General features: G+C 61.6%; 1 protein-coding gene across 7 annotated transcripts in view; it reads left to right on the top strand.

Moving 5' to 3' along the window:
• ARHGAP45 (Rho GTPase activating protein 45) overlaps positions 1–17,699 on the top strand; it is a 20,152-nt gene continuing 2,453 nt past the window's right edge. Inside the window, exons 1-22 of one of the 7 annotated variants that reach the window (XM_034946339.4) lie at positions 1–476; positions 1,396–1,726; positions 6,098–6,241; positions 6,455–6,539; positions 6,623–6,695; positions 6,897–6,963; positions 7,053–7,190; positions 7,292–7,356; positions 7,563–7,673; positions 7,748–7,828; positions 10,790–10,978; positions 12,695–12,832; positions 12,920–13,110; positions 13,247–13,371; positions 13,456–13,539; positions 13,674–13,778; positions 13,884–14,056; positions 14,544–14,732; positions 14,817–14,954; positions 15,878–16,104; positions 16,181–16,388; positions 17,273–17,381. In XM_034946339.4, coding sequence (XP_034802230.3) covers positions 387–476; positions 1,396–1,726; positions 6,098–6,241; positions 6,455–6,539; positions 6,623–6,695; positions 6,897–6,963; positions 7,053–7,190; positions 7,292–7,356; positions 7,563–7,673; positions 7,748–7,828; positions 10,790–10,978; positions 12,695–12,832; positions 12,920–13,110; positions 13,247–13,371; positions 13,456–13,539; positions 13,674–13,778; positions 13,884–14,056; positions 14,544–14,732; positions 14,817–14,954; positions 15,878–16,104; positions 16,181–16,388; positions 17,273–17,381 — 3,061 coding nt within the window. In that variant the 5' untranslated portion in view covers positions 1–386. The other 6 variants (XM_063600724.1, XM_034946337.3, XM_063600723.1 and 3 more) reach the window with 6 other exon arrangements.

A 17,699-nucleotide genomic window follows, 5' to 3' on the forward strand; every position in this document is an offset into this window, starting at 1 on the left:
CCCGTGCCCGCCAGCGTCAGGCAGGGGCTCCCGGTCCCACCCCGCGAGCGGCGCGTCTCCAGGCTCCCGAAAGCGGAAGGGGGGGCGCGGCCCGGGGCTGGGGGCGGGGCCTGCGACCTCACCTTCGCGCCCACTCCGCAGAGCCGCAGGCTGAGGCCGGGAAGGGTCGGGGGCGAGGCCGCGTCGCCGCCTCCCCGAAGCCTTTTCCTGTTGGGGGGAGGGCCCGCCAGTGACGGCCGGGCCTGTCACGTGGGCCTGACAGCTGGGGAGGGGGTGGCCGGCGACAATGTGGTCCCGAAGCGGCCAGCGCCGGGAGCTGCAGCGCTGAGACCCCCCAGCCCGCCTGACCCAGCCCGCCCCCTCGGGCTCCCGGCCGGGGCCCCATCATGTTCTCCAGGAAGAAACGAGAGCTCATGAAAACCCCTTCCATCTCGAAAAAGAACCGCGCGGGAAGCCCCAGCCCGCAGCCCTCGGGGGTGAGTGGAGCCCGGGTGAGACCCGGAGCTGACGCCGGGCCGCAGGGGGACAGGGACCCGCCCTGTGCTCGGGGCTCATGCTGGGGCGGCGGCTGGGGGCTCGTGCCAGCTACAGCCCCTACCGGGCGGGACGGCAGGGGCCACAGCAGAGAGGCCGGGACCCCGGCATTCGGCTCACGGTAGGGACCCTGGGAGTGGTGGCCGCCTCCCTCCACTCCATCCAGGGCTGGCCGCGGGGCCCAGGGAGCAGGAAGGGAGGGTGCCGGGTTGGGACGATGTTGTGTTTGGGCCGCTGCAGGTTGGGGGCTTAGGCAATCTGGGGGCTCTGGGGGCCGTTGAGATGGGAGGGCTGTGGCCTGGCCATTGGGCTGAAGGTTGATCGGGCAGCAGATCCTCTAATGGGATCCACCAGGTTCAGAGGTTGGGGAGTGTCCCCAGGCCTGGGGTGTCTACAAAGCTGGGGGGGGGGTCTACAGAGCTTGGGGGTCCGGGATGTCTACAAGGCCTGGGGCTGCCCATAAGCTCTGGGGTTCCATGGACCTTTAGGGGACAGACAGAGTCAGAAGTGTGTTCACTTAAAGCAGCTGCGTTGTAGGAGCCTGAGGGGGGCTTGAAGGGCTGAGGACCCTCCCCACCCCCACCAGGAAGTGGGGACCCCCCTCCCGCGCCTCCCCGCAGGCCCCGCCCCGGCTGTGGTTTGGGCAAGGACCGTTGTTTGTGAAAGCTCTAGGGAAGAGGATGTTGGGTAACAGGTGGGGGGGGTACACTACCAAATCTCGGCCCTGTGACCTCTGGCCTTTGACCCCTGTGGGGTCAGGGTGATGGTGGCCCTCCACAGCCCCACTTCATTTCTGGGGAAACTGAGGCCGTGTCCAGGCCGGAAAATCCCTTTAACGAGCTCCCCTCGGACCTGCCCAAGGAGCTGCCCAGGAAGGATGGGGCTGACGCGGTGTTCCCTGGACCAAGCCTGGAGCCGGCCTCTGGGTCCTCCGGCGTCAAGGCCACAGGGACCCTCAAGCGGCCCACCAGCCTGAGCCGCCACGCCAGCGCGGCTGGCTTCCCCCTGTCGGGTGCTGCCTCCTGGACACTGGGCCGGAGCCACCGGAGCCCACTGACAGCCGCCAGCCCGGGCGAGCTGCCCACCGAGGGTGCTGGCCCGGACGTCGTCGAGGACATCTCCCATCTGCTGGCGGACGTGGCCCGCTTCGCTGAGGGCCTTGAGAAACTTAAGGAGTGTGTGTTGCATGACGGTGAGAGCCACGGGGACACCAAGGCCTGGGTGGAAGACAGAGCCAGACCCAAGGGAGGATGGAGGGAGGGACTTGGGGAGGCTCAGAAGGGAGGGAGGCTCAGATGGCAGGGAGGGCTGTGTGGAAGAGGCCATGACAGCTAAGGCTCTGAGGGATGTGTAGGAGTTTGGTGGGGGAGTCCCTGAGCGTACACTGGCTCAAGAGGGTGCCCACTTTATTTTTTTTAAAGGATCTGATGGCAATTAGGAGGGAAAGGCAGAGGAAATGTCCCATGCACAGGCTCAGAAACATAGAAACAGAGAATGCATTTGGGGGCCAAGGTGTGGGGTGCCGCTGGTGTAGGATGAAGGCACGACAACGCCAGGCAGAAGGGCAATGGGGAGCCATAGAAGGTGTTAGAGCACAGGACAGACGGGGGCAGATCTGTGTCTTGGAATGAAGCAAACTGGGGGTTGGCTGAGGTCTGGGTGGAGAGAGATTCAGGAGGCATGGCGAGGGGCAGGATGGGGGCATCAGGCGGCTGGAGGTGCTGGGACCCAGCGGCCTGCAGGCCGGCAGTTCCGTTTTCTCCTCCACGCGGCCGCTGACAGCCCTGCTTCCTGCCGAGTTATTTTCATCTGCTTCCTGTTTGTCCCTGGCAGCCCAGGCGGGCACCTCATGTGCTGCCTTCAGCCCCCGGCTCCTCCCAGAAACCACAGTGCCAGGGTCATGCCAGGCGCTCTGATCTGCTCCCAGCAGCCGCCCATTTTACAGATGACGAAACTAAGTCTCTAGTGAGGCCCTGACCCCTGGCTCACCCAGCCAGGGCAGGGCAGAGCCAGGACTGGACCTCAAGTGGTGGAGTGGCCTCTGCACCTTCAGGGCACTAGATGGGGAAGGCCCGGTCCCCACTGGGAGGAGTGGGAGCCCCCGGGTTATCTGGTCCCAGGGGCGGGGGCTAGGCTGGTTTCCTGGGGAAACCCTAATCTCGGTTCCTTTCCGATCCTGGCGCTTCCTTGGAGGCCTGGCCTGGGCGGGGCTCAGCTCCCAGGCTCCTGCAGGAGGTCTGAACTGGGCCAGCCAGGGTGGGGCACTTTTTTTTTTTTTTTTTTTTTGATACAGGGTCTTGCTCTGTTGCCCAGGCTGGAGTCCAGTGGTGTGATTGAGGCTCACTGTTACCTTGAACTCCTGGGCTCAAGCCATCCTCCCACCTCTGCCTCCCGAGTACCTGAGACTACAGTCATGAGCCACTGCACCTGATTTATTTTATTTTATTTATTTTATTTGAGATAGTGAGATGGAGTCTCACTCTGTCGCCCAGGCTGGAGTGCAGTGGCGCGATCTCGGCTCATTGCAACCTTCCTCTCTCGGGTTCAAGTGATTCTTCTGCCTCAGGCTCCTGAGTAGCTAGGACTACAGGTGCGTGCCACCACACCTGTCTAATTTTTGTATTTTTAGTAGAGATGGGGTTTCACCATATTGGCTAGGTTGGTCTCAAACCCCTAACCTCGTGATCCGCATGCCTCAGCCTCCCAAAGTGCTGGGATTACAGCAGGCATGAGCCACCGTGCCCGGGCTTTTCTTTTTTTCTTTCTTTCTTTCTTTCTTTCTTTCTTTCTTTTTTTTTTTTGAGACAGAGTCTCACTCTGTCACCCAGGCTGGAGTGCAGGGGCGAGATCTCAGCTCACTGCAACCTCCACCTCCTGGGTTCAAGTGGTTCTTCTGCCTCAGCCTCCCGAGTAGCTGGGATTGCAGGGGCGCGCCACCGTGCCCGGCTAATTTTTTTTTCTTTTTTTCTTTTTTTCTTTTTTTTAGTAGAGATGGGGTTTCACCATTTTGGCCAGGCTGGTCTTGAACTCCTGATCTCAAGTGATCCACCCACCTCGGCCTCCCAAAGCGCCAGGATAACAGGCGTGAGCCATCGCGCCCGGCCAGTTTTTGTATTTTTTGTAGACACCGGGGTCTCCCCATATTGCGCAGGCTGGTCTAGAACTCCCGAGCTAAAAACCGTTCTCCCGGCTCCGCCTCCCAAAGTGCTGGGATAACAGACCTGATCCACCGCGCCCGGCTGGGGGCGCCTTCTGTGCGTCTCGGGGCCGCCCCAGGCCGGAGAAGACCCTGGCGGCTAGGATGTGGGCTCTAGTCCCGATGCTTCTCAGCTGCTGAGACCCTGGCGAGCCCCTTCCCTCTGTAGGTGTCAGGTGACTTATCTATAAAATGGGGCCACCTGCATGCAGCGATGGTTGTGGGGTCCACCCCACAGCTTGGGGACCCGCGTGCAGGCAGCTAGGAGGGGACCCACGTGGACGGTGCCACCCCGACACTTCCCGGGCTTCCTCGTTCCCGGGCTTCAGGTCTGGGCCTCAGTTTCCCTGCCCGTCCTCGACCCTCCCCACCTCGAAGCTCTGCGGGTAAGGAAGGACCCAGGCTGGGGCGAACGGGACCCCAGGGCGGGGTTTCCCTCGCGGGGGCGGGGCCTCCTGACCGGCCGGAGCCGGTTTGGCCACCGGAGACCCCCATCGGTCAGCTGCCAGGCCCCACGCGCTCGCGGTCTCCGCGCCCCGACGGCTGCGCCATGTGTATCTGCGGGACGGCGCACCCAGTGCTGGACGAGGGCCCCGTGCGCTGCCGGGCGGGCCCCCGAGGTGAGGGGACAGGTGCCGGGCGCTGGGTCCCGCCGCGTCCGGGAGCACGTGGCGCTCGGGCCGTTTGCCGCCCGCGGTAGGGGAGCAGCGGCTGCCGCGCGCCTGGCCTGGCCGTGCGCACCTGGGCATCCCTGCGCTGCGCAGGGGTCGTGCCGGCCGCCGGCTTCCCGGGTGGGGGGTGTGCGGGGACAGCGGGGGTCCATGCGCCGGCCGCGCACGCGGAGTGCCGGGTGCCCGGCTGGCAGGTCCCGAGAAGGGGCGTGGCCGGGGCCTCCCAGCGGCTTCCCGGAGCTCCTGGAGCCCTAATCCCATTCCCGGAGTCCGCCTCGTATCCAGCAGCGAAGACATGTTCCGGTCCGGTGGGGGGGTATCTCTGGCGGGTGACTCGGTCGGTCTCTTCCCGGAGGTGACATTCACCTGGGGTCTTCGGTGCCGAAAGGGACGGGGCACTTACTTTTTCAGATTTCATTTCGTATTTGGGACATCCTCTGAGCGGTACAGTCAGGCGTCAAAGCTGCCCCTCCCGCTGGCCTCTGTCCTCCCGGGTACCTTTCCCCTCCTACGAATTCCGTGGGTTTGTTTCCACTACATGGTGTGTGCCTGGCTCTCGATGCTTCGCCTGTACTCTCTGCTTTTTTCTTTTCTTTCCTTCTTTTCTTTTCTTTCCTTTCTTTTTGAGATGGAGGAGTCTCCCTCTGTCACCCAGCTGGAGTGCAGTGGCGCGATCTCGGCTCACTGCAACCTCCGCCTCCCAGCTTCAAGTGATTCTCCTGCCTCAGCCTCCCGAGTAGCCGGGATTACAGAGGAGTGCCACCACGCTGCTACTTTTTGTATTTTTAGTAGAGGCAGGGTTTCGCCATGTTGGCCAGGATGGTCTCGAACTCCTGACCTCAAGTGATCTGCCTGCCTTGGCCTCACCAAGTGCTGGGATTACAGGCATGAGGCACTGTGCTTGGCCCTGTCTGCTTTTTTCTTCTTCCAATTGAGAACGTTCGATGAGGGCATTTAGCTTTTTATTCTTTATTTTATTTCTTACAGAGACAGGGTCTTACTGTTTTGCCGAGGCTGGTCTTGAATTCCTGGGCTCAACCCGTCCTCCTGCCTCAGCCTCCCAAAGTGCTGGGGTCACAGGTGTAAGCCACCACCCCTGGCTGAGGAGGGCAGTGAAAGCCAGGTTCCAACAGTCAGATCTGACCTCCTCTGTTCTAACACCTTCTATGGCTCCCTATTGCCCTGGAGATAAAGCCAGGCAGGATCCCTCTGCCTGGCGTTCTCACGCCTTCAGAGCTAGTGTAGATGGAAAAGCTGTGTGATTGTTGAGAAATGGCTTCCCCTCTCTATGCCTCAGTTTCCTCACTTAGGAAGGGCAGAGAGAGACCTGGACAGGGCTTTGAGCAGTCCTGAGGAGTTAGGGCAGGGAAGGAGCCTGGTGGGCTGCATGGAGGAAGGGGCTGCAGGACTGTAGCTTGAAGGACAAGAGGCAGTTTGCTTTCTGGAGGGACAGGAAAAGAGTGTTCTGAGCAGCAGAGTGCCTAGGCCAAGGTCTGGCCTTTGTTGATCTGGCCAGTAGCCCAGGGAGGGACAGTGCCCTCCCCGCAGTCTCGAAATGAGCCCCAGGCATCTGCCGTCTTCCACCTCTGCCTCAGTTTCCCCATCTGGGAACAAGAGCTCTGAAGAGGGAGGAGGTGGACAGACTTTCCCTGGGACTGGGCCCTACCCCACTGCTCACTCCGACTCTCCCCAGCAGACCTCCTTGAGGCCCGCCGCCCGCGGGCCCACGAGTGCCTGGGTGAGGCTCTGCGTGTCATGCATCAGATCATCTCCAAGTACCCGCTGCTGAACACCGTGGAGACGCTCACCGCAGCCGGCACCCTCATTGCCAAGGTCAAAGGTCAGCCTGCTGGAACAGGGCTGCGAGGGCTCTCTGCCTAGAAGGGCATCCTGGAGGAGGGGATGTTTGAAGTGGGTTTTGAAGGATGCATAGGAGTTTGACAGGCACAAGCTCCCTGCTGTTCCCCCTGGGTTAAGGGCTCCGGTCAGTTCTTGCAGGGATGGTCACCTCCCAGAGTGGGCCCACCTCCTTGTCCTTATCTCTGCTTCCCAGCCTTCCATTATGAGAGCAACAATGATCTGGAGAAACAGGAGTTTGAGAAGGCCCTGGAGACGATTGCTGTGGCCTTCAGTAGCACGTGAGCACAGGAGCCTGTGGGGCAGGGCAAGGGAGCGTGGGGGGCCCGGGTGTCTCTCGATGGTGACCCCGCTGGCCCTGCAGAGTGTCCGAGTTCCTCATGGGTGAAGTGGACAGCAGCACCCTCCTAGCAGTGCCTCCTGGGGACTCGAGCCAGGTGAGTGGGGTGGGCCAGGGCCACCTGTGTCCAGCTTCTGGCGGCCAGCCGGGTTCAGGTCTGCAGGGCCCGGACAGTCACCCTGCTTCCCCTGTGCGCCTTGGTTTCCCTCTCTGGGGGGGGCAGCAACCGTCCCCTGAAGGGTGGGCACTGCCCAGGGCCCCGCATGGGGCTGGTCTCACCTGTGTCTCCGTCCTACAGTCCATGGAAAGCCTGTATGGACCGGGCAGTGAGGGCACCCCTCCCAGCCTGGATGACTGTGACGCCGGTAAGCCCCCACCCAGTGGCAGGCAGGCATTTGAGGGGTGGGCCATTGCGGAGGTCGGGCCAGGCTGAGCAGGCCCCCGTTCCCTGCAGGCTGCCTGCCCGCCGAGGAGGTGGACGTGCTGCTACAGCGCTGTGAGGGGGGCGTGGATGCCGCACTGCTGTATGCCAAGAACATGGCCAAGTACATGAAGGACCTCATCAGCTACCTGGAGAAGCGGACGACGCTGGGTGAGAGCTGGGGTCCCAGCAGGGTGGGTCTGGAGGGAGGGGGTTCTGGGTGAGCTGGGAAGGCCTTGTCCCAGCACCTCACACCCCTCTCCGGCCCGCAGAGATGGAGTTTGCCAAGGGCCTGCAGAAGATCGCTCACAACTGCAGACAGAGCGTCATGCAGGAGGTGGGGGCCCCACGGGCATGGGGCGGGGGTCCCTGGGCCCGGGTGTGAGTCTCAGCCCCATTTCAAGGGCCCAGGGACCAAGAGCAGGGGCTTCCCCTCTACATTAACGGGGGTGGCTGCAGGGACCAGGGAGCTGGCGGCTGGGGGTGCTGGGGCCGCCCTGCCTCCATCCCTCCCCACCCAGTGACCCGGTGCCCCACCCACAGCCCCACATGCCGCTCCTGTCCATCTACTCGCTGGCCCTGGAGCAGGACCTGGAGTTCGGCCACGGCATGGTGCAGGCGGTGGGCACATTGCAGACCCAGACATTCATGCAGGTGCGTGGTGCCTGGGAGGGCGGGCTGGGCGGGGGTGTCACCGGGGTACCCACTCACGGCCCGTCTCGCCCCAGCCCCTGACCCTGCGGCGGCTGGAACACGAGAAGCGCAGGAAGGAGATCAAGGAGGCCTGGCACCGCGCCCAGAGGAAGCTGGTGAGGCGGGCGGGCGGGGGCGGGCGGGGGCGGGCGGGGGCGGGCAGCGGGCCTCGGCGCAGGCGCAGTCCCAGCCCCAGCCCCATAGCGAGGGCCCTGCGGCGAGCTCCGCACACGCCCCGGCCTCCTGCGCATGCGCGGCCTCGCAGGCTGGGCCCCAAGCCGGGTCGGAGATGCTCCAGCCGCATCGCCCCCAGCTCTGCCTGGAAGGACCCAGGAGCCCGGCGCTCACTGCTGTCCCTGCAGAAATGGGGAGAAGCCTTGCCTCCCTCGGTTGTAAGCAGCAGGTCTCCGGGTTGAGGGAGACTGATGGTCTCTCAGGACTGGGAAAGCGCCATGCTCCTGCATGTATTCTTTTTTTTTTTTTTTTTTGATACGGAGTCTCTCTCTGTCGCCCAGGCTGCAGGCTGGAGTGCCATGGCACCATCTGGGCTTTCACTGCAACCTCCATCTCCCTGGTTCAAACAATTCTCCTGCCTTAGCGTCCCGAGTAGCTGGGATTACAGAAGCACGCCACCACACCTGGCTAATTTTTGTATTTTTAGTAGAGACGGGGTTTCACCATAGTGGTCAGGCTGGTCTCGAACTCCTGACCTCAGGTGATCCACCCGCGTCGGCCTCCCAAAGTGCTGGGATTACAGACGTGAGCCACCGCACCCACCCGGCCTCCTGCCTGTATTCTCTTCCCACTTCGCTTTTGGGTTATTTCAAAGACGCCGGCGCCTTTTTGTTTGTTTCTTTGCTTGTTTTGAGATAGGGTCTCGCTCTGTCACCCAGGCTGGACTGCAGTGATGCAATCATACCTCACTGTAGACTTGCCTTCTTGGGCTGCAATGATCCCCCCACCTCAGCCTCCTGAGTTCCTGGGTCTACAGGCACCAGCCATCACACCCAGTTCATTTTTTTGTATTTTTTGTATACTCACTATGTTGCCCAGTTTTTGTTTGCTTTTTAGCTGTGTTAACACGGTCTGCAGTGAAACGCACCCTCCTAGCTCCTTCCAGCACGTACCGGCAAACACATATCTGCCCTGTTTTGTACACACGAGGACAGCTCACCTCATGCCCTGTTCTGCTCCTGATTTTTATCCTTACCTCCGTATAGAGAGGCTCACCCCATATCAGTCAGCATGAAGCAGCCTGAACCCCTTTTTTCGGCTGTGCAGGGCTCAGCTGAGGAGATTGAGTAGGTTACTTCATGGACGTCTTGGGAGTGGCTGAGCTGTTGCTGTTACGAACACCATTGCTATGACAAGCTTGTGCCCCTGTCTCAAGGATGCCTGAGGGATCAGTGCCCAAAATAGAACTGCTGGGTCAAGGGGCATGCGTGTATGAGCTACCCTCCCAGGCCACAGCCCTGCTTTTCCTCTTCTGTGAACCCTCAGTTCTTAACCTTTGCTTAGTTCTTATCCTTTGCTTACTTTGTACTGGACAGTGGCTTATTATTGATTTGTCAAAGCTTTTTACATATTAGAGAACTTAGGCCTTAATCATGTGAGTTTTAGACTCCCCCCATTCCCCTCCCACAATTTACTGTTTGACTTTTGATTTTTACCTGTGGCCTATTTTGCCAGGTAGAAACCTGTGATTGTTGGCAGTAGTCTTTTTTTTTTTTTTTTTTTTTTTTTGAGACAAGAGTCTCACTCTGTCGCCCAGGCTGCAGTGCAGTGGATCGATCTCAGCTCACTGCAACCTCTATCTCCTGGGCTCAAGCGATTCTTCTGCCTCAGCCTCCCAAGTAGCTGGGATTACAGGTGCCAGCCACCATGCCTGGCTAATTTTTGTATTTTTAGTGGAGATGGGGTTTCACCACCTTGGCCAGGCTGGTCTCGAACTCCTGACCTCAGGTAATCTGCCCACCTCGTCCTTCCAAAGTGCTGGAATTATAGGCATAAGCCACCGTGCTCGGCTAATTTTTATATTTTTGGTAGAGATGGGGTTTCATCATGTTGGCCAGGCTGGTCTCGAGTAGCTAGGACCACAGGTGTGCGCCACCACGTCTGGCTAAATTTTTAAATTTTTTTGTAGAGATGGGGTCTCACTATGTTGACCAGGCTGGTCTCAAACTCCTGGCCTCAAGTGATCCTCCTGCCTCGGCCTCCCAAAGCACTGGGATTACAGGTGTGACCCACGGCGCCTGGCGGTCTCCTAGTAATTGGATGAGTCCGTTTGTTTGTGTGTGAATCTGATGGTGCAGGGTGTGAGGTGTGGCCCCCGAGCCCACAGGTTTTTGACTAAGTGCTCTTCCTGCCAACCTGTGGGCGCCTGGCTTCCTGCCTGGGCGGCTTCTCTGTTCTCGTCTGTGAGGAGGGAAGTGAAAGCAAAAGAGCCCGGAGACGCTCCCGTGGGGGGTTGGTGTGCGTGTCTGCAGAGGCTGCCGTGTGAGCCTCTGTGCAGAGCTTGGCTGCGCCTCAACTTCCTGGGCTGCAGAGCGGGCACACGGGACACCCATTTCTCCGAGGGTCCTGTTATGGGTGCCTCCTCCCGTTCTTTTCTTTTTTTTTGAGCTGGAATCTCTGTTGCCCAGGCTGCAGTGCAGTGGTGCAATCTTGGCTCACTGCAACCTTCGCCTCCTGGGTTCAAGCTATTCGCGATTCTAGTGCCTCAGCCTCCCGAGTAGCTGGGATTACAAGCGTGCACCACAATGCCCGGCTAATTGTTTTAAATTTTGGGTAGATACGGGGTTTCACTATGTTGGCCAGGCTGGTCTCAAACTGCTGACCTCAAGTGACCCGCCTGCCTCGGCCTCCCAAAGCGCTGGGATTACAGACGTGAGCCACCGCGCCCGGCCACTCCTCCTGTTTTTCCGCTGCCAATTGTTGTGCAGGGTTCTCTGCATGCCCAGCTGGGCCATGGGGCCTTGGTGAGAGGGATGGGGGTGGGGAGGAAAGGAGGAGCTGGGGAGACTGAGTCCCATCCGAGGATAGGGTTGGAACTGGCCTCCTGGCTCCCACACCCACAGCAAGAGGCGGAGTCCAACCTGCGCAAGGCCAAGCAGGGTTACACGCAGCGCTGCGAGGACCACGACAAGGCTCGCTTCCTCGTGGCCAAGGCGGAGGAGGAGCAGGCTGGCACCGCGCCGGGAGCAGGCAGCACGGCCACCAAGACCCTGGACAAGCGGCGGCGGCTGGAGGAGGAGGCCAAGAACAAGGTGAGGGCGGGTGGAGGCAGGGCTGGAGGTCCCTGGAGGAGGAGAGCCAATGCTTGGTGTCACATTTACTACCTCCAGGCCTTTGTTTTTGTTTTTTCTTTGTTTTTTTGTTTGTTTTTGAGACGGAGTCTAGCTCTGTCACCCAGGCGGGAGTGCAGTGGCACAGTCTCGGCTCACTGCAAGCTCCGCCTCCCAGGTTCACGCCATTCTCCTGCCTCAGCCTCCCGAATAGCTGGGACTACAGGCGCCCGCCACCACGCCCGGCTAATTTTTTGTATTTTTAGTAGAGATGGGGTTTCACTGTGTTAGCCAGGATGGTCTTGATCTCCTGACCTCATGATCCGCCCACCTCGGCCTCCCAAAGTGCTGGGATTATAGGCATGAGCCACTGCGCCCGGCCAATTGGTTTTTTGGAGACAGAGTCTCATTCTGTTGCCCAGGCTGGAGTGCAGTGGTGAGATCTCACTGCAACCTCTGCCTCCCAGGTTCACACAGTTCTCTGCCTCAGCCACCCGAGTAGCTGAGATTACAGGCGCCGGCCACCAGGCCCAGCTAATTTTTTTGTATTTTTAGTAGACACAGAGTTTCACCATCTTGGCCAGGTTGGTCTCAGACTCCTGACCTCGTGATCCACCCGCTTCAGCCTCCCAAAGTGCTGGGATTACAGGCGTGAGCCACCGTGCCCGGCCTTGATTTTTAAATTATTATTATTTTTGAGACAGTGTCTTGTTCTGTCACCCAGGCTGGAGTGCAGTGGCTTGATCATGGCTCACTGCAGCCTCCACCTCCTGGGCTCAAGCAATTTTCTCGCCTCAGCCTCTAGAGTAGCTGGGACCACAGGCGTGTGCCGCCACACCCAGCTCATTTAAAAAAAATTCTTGGCCGGGCGCAGTGGCTCACGCCTGTAATCCCAGCACTTTGGGAGGCTGAGGCAGGCAGATCACAAGGTCAGGAGATCAAGACCATCCTGGCTAACAGGGTGAAACCCCGTCTCTACTAAAAATACAAAAAATTAGCTGGGCGTAGTGGTGGGTGCCTGTAGTCCCAGCTACTCGGGAGGCTGAGGCAGGAGAATGGCGTGAACCCGGGAGGTGGAGCTTGCAGTGAGCCGAGATCGCGCCACTGCACTCCAGCCTGGGCGACAGAGCAAGACTCTGTCTCAAAAAAAAAAAAAAAAAAAAAAAAATTATTTATAAAGATGGGGGTCTCAGGCTGGGTGTGGTGGCTCACACCTGTAATCCCAGCCCTTTGGGAGGCTGAGACGGGCAGATCATATGAGGTCAGGAGTTCGAAACCAGCCTGGCCAACATGGTGAAACCCCTGTATCTCTACTAAAATTACAAAAAATTAACCGGGTGTGGTGGGTGGGGGGCACCTGTAATCCGTTACTTGGGAGGCCGAGGCAGGAGAATTGCTTGAACCCGGTAGGTGGAGGTTGCAGTGAGCCGAGATCGTACCACTGCACTCCAGCCTGGGCTACAGAGCAAGACACCGTCTCAAAAAAAAAAAAAAAAAAAAAAAAAAAAAAAAAGATGTGGGGGAGGGTCTCACCATGTTGCTCAGGCTGGTCTCGAACTCCTGGCCTCAAGCAAGTCTCCCACTGTGGCCTCCCGAGGCGCTGGGATGACAGGCGTCAGCCCCGCCTCCCTGAGGTTTCTGTCTGAGTCCTGCACCCCGGGCTGAGGCCTCTCTCTGTGTGCCCCGCCCCCACCGCAGGCGGAGGAAGCTATGGCCACCTACCGCACCTGCGTGGCCGACGCGAAGACGCAGAAGCAGGAGCTGGAGGATACCAAGGTGACGGCGCTGCGGCAGATCCAGGAGGTCATCCGGCAGAGCGACCAAACCATCAAGTCGGTGCGTGGGGTGCTCCGGCCGCCCGGGCGGGGATGGGGGACAGGGCGGCCTCCCACTGACCCCTCCGCTCTCCGGTGCCGCCCGCAGGCCACGATCTCCTACTACCAGATGATGCATATGCAGACGGCGCCGCTGCCCGTGCACTTCCAGATGCTGTGTGAGAGCAGCAAGCTGTATGACCCAGGCCAGCAGTACGCCTCCCACGTGCGCCAGCTGCAGCGGGACCAGGAGCCCGATGTGCACTACGACTTTGAGCCCCACGTCTCCGCCAACGCCTGGTACCGCCACCCAGCTGCTCTGTCCCCGGCGCACAAGGCCCTGCCTGGGAGCCGGGCTTCCCTCTGTCGGGGGCATGAAGATGAAGCTGTCTTGCCCCCCATCACCTCCCCTCCTTTTCCCGGTTTCTTCCACTAGGTTCCCCGTCATGCGTGCCCGGAAGAGCAGCTTCAACGTGAGTGATGTGGCGCGGCCCGAGGCTGCCGGGAGCCCCCCAGAAGAAGGCGGGTGCACTGAGGGCACACCTGCCAAGGACCACAGGGGTGAGTGTCCGGCGGGTCCCAGGGGCGGACGCTGGCTCCCTGCCACCCACCCTGGCCCTTCACCAGAGACGCCTCTTTCTCCAGCCGGGCGAGGACACCAGGTTCACAAGTCATGGCCGCTCTCGATCTCAGACTCGGACAGTGGGCTGGACCCCGGCCCTGGCGCAGGTGAGGGAGGCTCTCTGGCGGGCTGGGGTGTGGAGCTGCCGCCTCTCCTGGGCCTCAGGGTTTCATCACGCACCGGGGTGATGGAGGGGGCCCCCCTGGCTGGGGGAGTCTGAACAGTCCTGATTCCCGCCCAGGGGACTTTAAGAAGTTCGAGCGGACGTCATCCAGTGGCACCATGTCGTCCACGGAGGAGCTGGTGGACCCAGACGGTGGAGCCGGGGCTTCAGCCTTTGAGCAGGGTGAGGGTCCCCTGACGGGGCTGGAGAGAGAGGGGGGTTTGGACACAGTCCATGGGCCTGGCCCTGACCTGCCTTGGTGACACCGGCTGCCTGTGCTGCCCGCAGCTGACCTCAACGGCATGACCCCTGAGCTGCCGGTGGCCGTGTCCAGTGGACCGTTCCGCCACGAGGGGCTGTCCAAGGCGGCCCGTACTCACCGGCTCCGGAAGCTCCGCACGCCCGCCAAGTGCCGCGAGTGCAACAGCTACGTCTACTTCCAGGGTGCTGAGTGTGAAGAGGTGAGTGGGACGCCCCGACGGACAGCTGGGAGCCTTCGGGAGCCTTTGGGGTGCCCGGCACCGCCGGCCTGTGTGCCCTCAGGAAGGTCCGGCCCAGAGCAGGGAGCAGTCGGCCGCCTTTGGAAGGAAGCGAACGGAGGGAGTGGGGTGGGCTCCTTTAGTTTTGGGGGGCAGGGTTGGCTCTCTGAGGCAGCGAGGCAGGGGGCAGACCTGGAGGGTGAAGAGCCCAGGGGCTGTGGCCAGAAGACCTGGAGGGCAAAGGCCCTGGAGCTGTGTCCAGAAAACCAAGGGGCGGGAAGGAGAGGAGGCCACAGTGGCAGGCGGGATCACCCCTGGGGTGGAAGCCACGAGCCACTGTCCAGCTTGTGTTTGCAGAAGCTGCCGTGTGGGGGCTGTGAGCGGCCCCGGGGAGGTGGGGTGGAGCCGCTGGGGGCTGCGCTGAGCTGGGCGCCCCGGGGCTGGGCTCACTCACTCTGGCCGCCCCCAGTGCTGCCTGGCCTGCCATAAGAAATGTCTGGAGACGCTGGCCATACAGTGCGGGCACAAGAAGCTGCAGGGCCGCCTGCAGCTGTTCGGCCAGGACTTCAGCCACGCGGCCCGCAGCGCCCCCGACGGCGTGCCCTTCATCGTCAAGAAGTGCGTCTGCGAGATCGAGCGGCGGGCGCTGCGCACCAAGGTGAGGCGGGGGAGGAGGCGGCTCACAGCGAGGAGGCGGGAGTGGGCCGAGGCTGATGGGCCTCCCCACCCGGGGCTCCCGCAGGGCATCTACCGGGTCAATGGGGTAAAGACGCGCGTGGAGAAGCTGTGCCAGGCCTTCGAGAACGGCAAGGAGCTGGTCGAGCTGTCGCAGGCCTCGCCCCACGACATCAGCAACGTCCTCAAGCTCTACCTGCGTCAGGTGAGACCCACCTGAGGTGGCCAGGCAGAGCCTGGAAGGGGCGTAGCCAGGCAGGAGGAGGCGGGGTGGGGGTCCGGGAGCTGGAGCAGGACTGAGCTGGAGCAGGACTGGCGCAAGCGGGGGCCTGGGGAGGACAGGGTGGGCGGGACAGTGCCTGGCAGGGCAGGGCTGAGGCTGGGGGCGTGGTCACGGTAGGAGCGGGGCGGGGCCAGTTCTGCGCCGAGGCACGGACAGGGACAGGAGGGGCGGGGTGGGGCTTGGTCAGCACGTGGCAGGGGTGTGGCCACGGCAGAAGCTCACCTGACGCTGTGCTGGGGCGGGGGCGGGGGCGGGGCTCGGTGGGGCGTGGCCAGAGCAGGATGGGCGTGTTCAGCGCTTGGCAGGGACCCGTATGAGGCTAGGGGCGGGGCTGAGGCTAGACAAGTGCAGGGCTGGCGGTGGGGCCTGGGCTTGGTGGGGCGAGGCTGGGGCAGGGTGAGTGTGACCAGGGCTTGGCAGGGGCGCGGCTGGGGCCAGGGGCGTGGTCATCCCTGGGGAAGGGCGGGACTGGGGATAGGGGCGTGGTCATGTCTGGGGAAGGGCGGAGCTGGGCTGGGATGGGAGTGGGACCAGCACTTCGCAGGTGATGGGGAAGGGGTCAGACTATGCTGAGTAGAGCCGGAGCTCGTTAGGGTACCTGCAGGGCGGGGCACGCGTGGGCAGAGCGAGAAAGGGAGTGGAGCTGGGGGTGTGCCCCGGGTAGGAGGGGCAGGGCTCATGCTGGGCTGGGAAAGGGGACTGACGCCGCTCTGGGTGGAACCCGAGCTCGGTGGGGTGTGGCCAGTGCTTTGTGGGGGTGGGGCTGAGGCTGGGGGCGTGGCAGGCACACGTGGGGGCTGGGCCAGGCCCACCAACACCTGCTGACCCTTGTTGACTTTGCACAGCTTCCCGAGCCGCTCATCTCCTTCCGCCTCTACCACGAGCTCGTAGGGCTGGCCAAGGACAGCCTGAAGGCAGAGGCCGAGGCCAAGGCGGCGTCCCGGGGCCGGCAGGACGGCTCGGAGAGCCAGGCAGTGGCGGTGGCCATGGCCGGTCGGCTGCGGGAGCTCCTGCGCGACCTGCCGCCTGAGAACCGGGCCTCGCTGCAGTACCTGCTGCGCCACCTACGCAGGTGAGTCCCGGCATATGGAGTGGAGGGCGCGGGGTCCCGGGAGCCGCTCAGCACCTGGCCCCTGCCCACCCCGCAGGATCGTGGAGGTGGAGCAGGACAACAAGATGACCCCCGGGAACCTGGGCATCGTGTTCGGGCCCACGCTGCTTCGGCCACGGCCCACCGAGGCCACCGTGTCCCTCTCCTCCCTGGTGGATTATCCCCATCAGGCCCGCGTCATCGAGACTCTCATCGTCCACTACGGCCTGGTCTTCGAGGAGCCGGAGGAGACCCCCGGGGGCCAGGTGAGGGTGTGGGCCTGACCAGGGCTGGCCACTCGGGGCTTGGGGAGCAGGGGGCGCTGCTGGGGACAGTCGTTGTCGGATGAAGCCCAAGGAACCACAGGGAGATAATTTTGTTTGGACAGGGTTGTTCGGGAGGCCTCTGTCTTTTTGTGTCTTTTATGCAAAGAACTCAGCGAGGTCTGCATTGAATCTGGCAGAGGTGCAAAGGCTCTGCGGCCGCCCCTCCACTCTCCCTTGGGGCTGGCCTTGGGCCTCACCCTACACCTCCAGCTTCCTTCCCCGTTTTCCATCCCGGTGCTGCCTGCAGCCACAAGCTCCACGCTGGCCCGGTGTCCACAGCCTGCCCGAGTTGCCACTGCACTCCGCCGCGAGGTCAATTCCCGGCTTCAGATTTTCTTTTCTGGGAGTTGTAGTTTCGCTCCTGTTGCTCAGGCTGGAGTGCAATGGGGCGATCTCAGCCCACCACAACCTCCGCTTCCCAGGTTCAAGCGATTCTCCTGCCTCAGTCTCCCGTGTAGCTGGGACTACAGGTGCCGGCCACCACACCCGGCTAAGTTTTGTATTTTTAAGAGAGATGGGGTTTCACTTGGTTGGCCAGGCTGGTCTCGAACTGCTGACCTCAAGTGATCCGCACCCCCCTTGGCCTCCTGAAGTGCTGGGATTACAGGTGTGAGCCACTGCACGCGGCGTCTCGTATTTTTTCAATCCATCTTCCCCGGGTGTTTAGGGGCTGCAGTTTCTCGGGTTTGCTCTTGGCTGAGGACAGACCGCCTGGGCAACAGCGGGTGTCAGTAGCAGTTACGGGCTGTGTGGGTGGGTTTGTTAATTTATAACATGGAAAATGGAGCCCCCGCCCCTCTCTGACTTCCATTCTGCACTTGCAGGACGAGTCATCCAACCAGCGAGCCGAGGTAGTCGTCCAGGTGCCGTACCTGGAGGCGGGCGAGGCGGTGGTCTACCCCCTGCAGGAGGCGGCGGAGGACGGGTGCAGAGGTGAGTGTGTGGCTGCCCGAACGGCCCCAAGGGAGGCTGGCGTGTGCCACCCATGGGCTCACAGGTGCCATGACCTAGTTGTACACACGTGGCAGGGTCCATGGCGCAGCACATTCTGTGGATTTCGTCTGCCACGGAGACCACACCTATGAGCTACTCATTCATTTTCCTTTAACCAGCTGCAAAAACAGGCAAGGCAGTGCCTTTTGAGGTGCCTACCCCGCACTCAGAAACCAGTAACATGAACGTGGGGCTGATGCCTTGTAAGGCTCCAGGTGCACCAGGTCAGGCTAAGTGCCTTTCCTGCAGGAGCCCGTT

This window comes from Pan paniscus, chromosome 20 (genome assembly GCF_029289425.2).
Source record: "Pan paniscus chromosome 20, NHGRI_mPanPan1-v2.0_pri, whole genome shotgun sequence".
Lineage (NCBI taxonomy): Eukaryota > Metazoa > Chordata > Mammalia > Primates > Hominidae > Pan > Pan paniscus.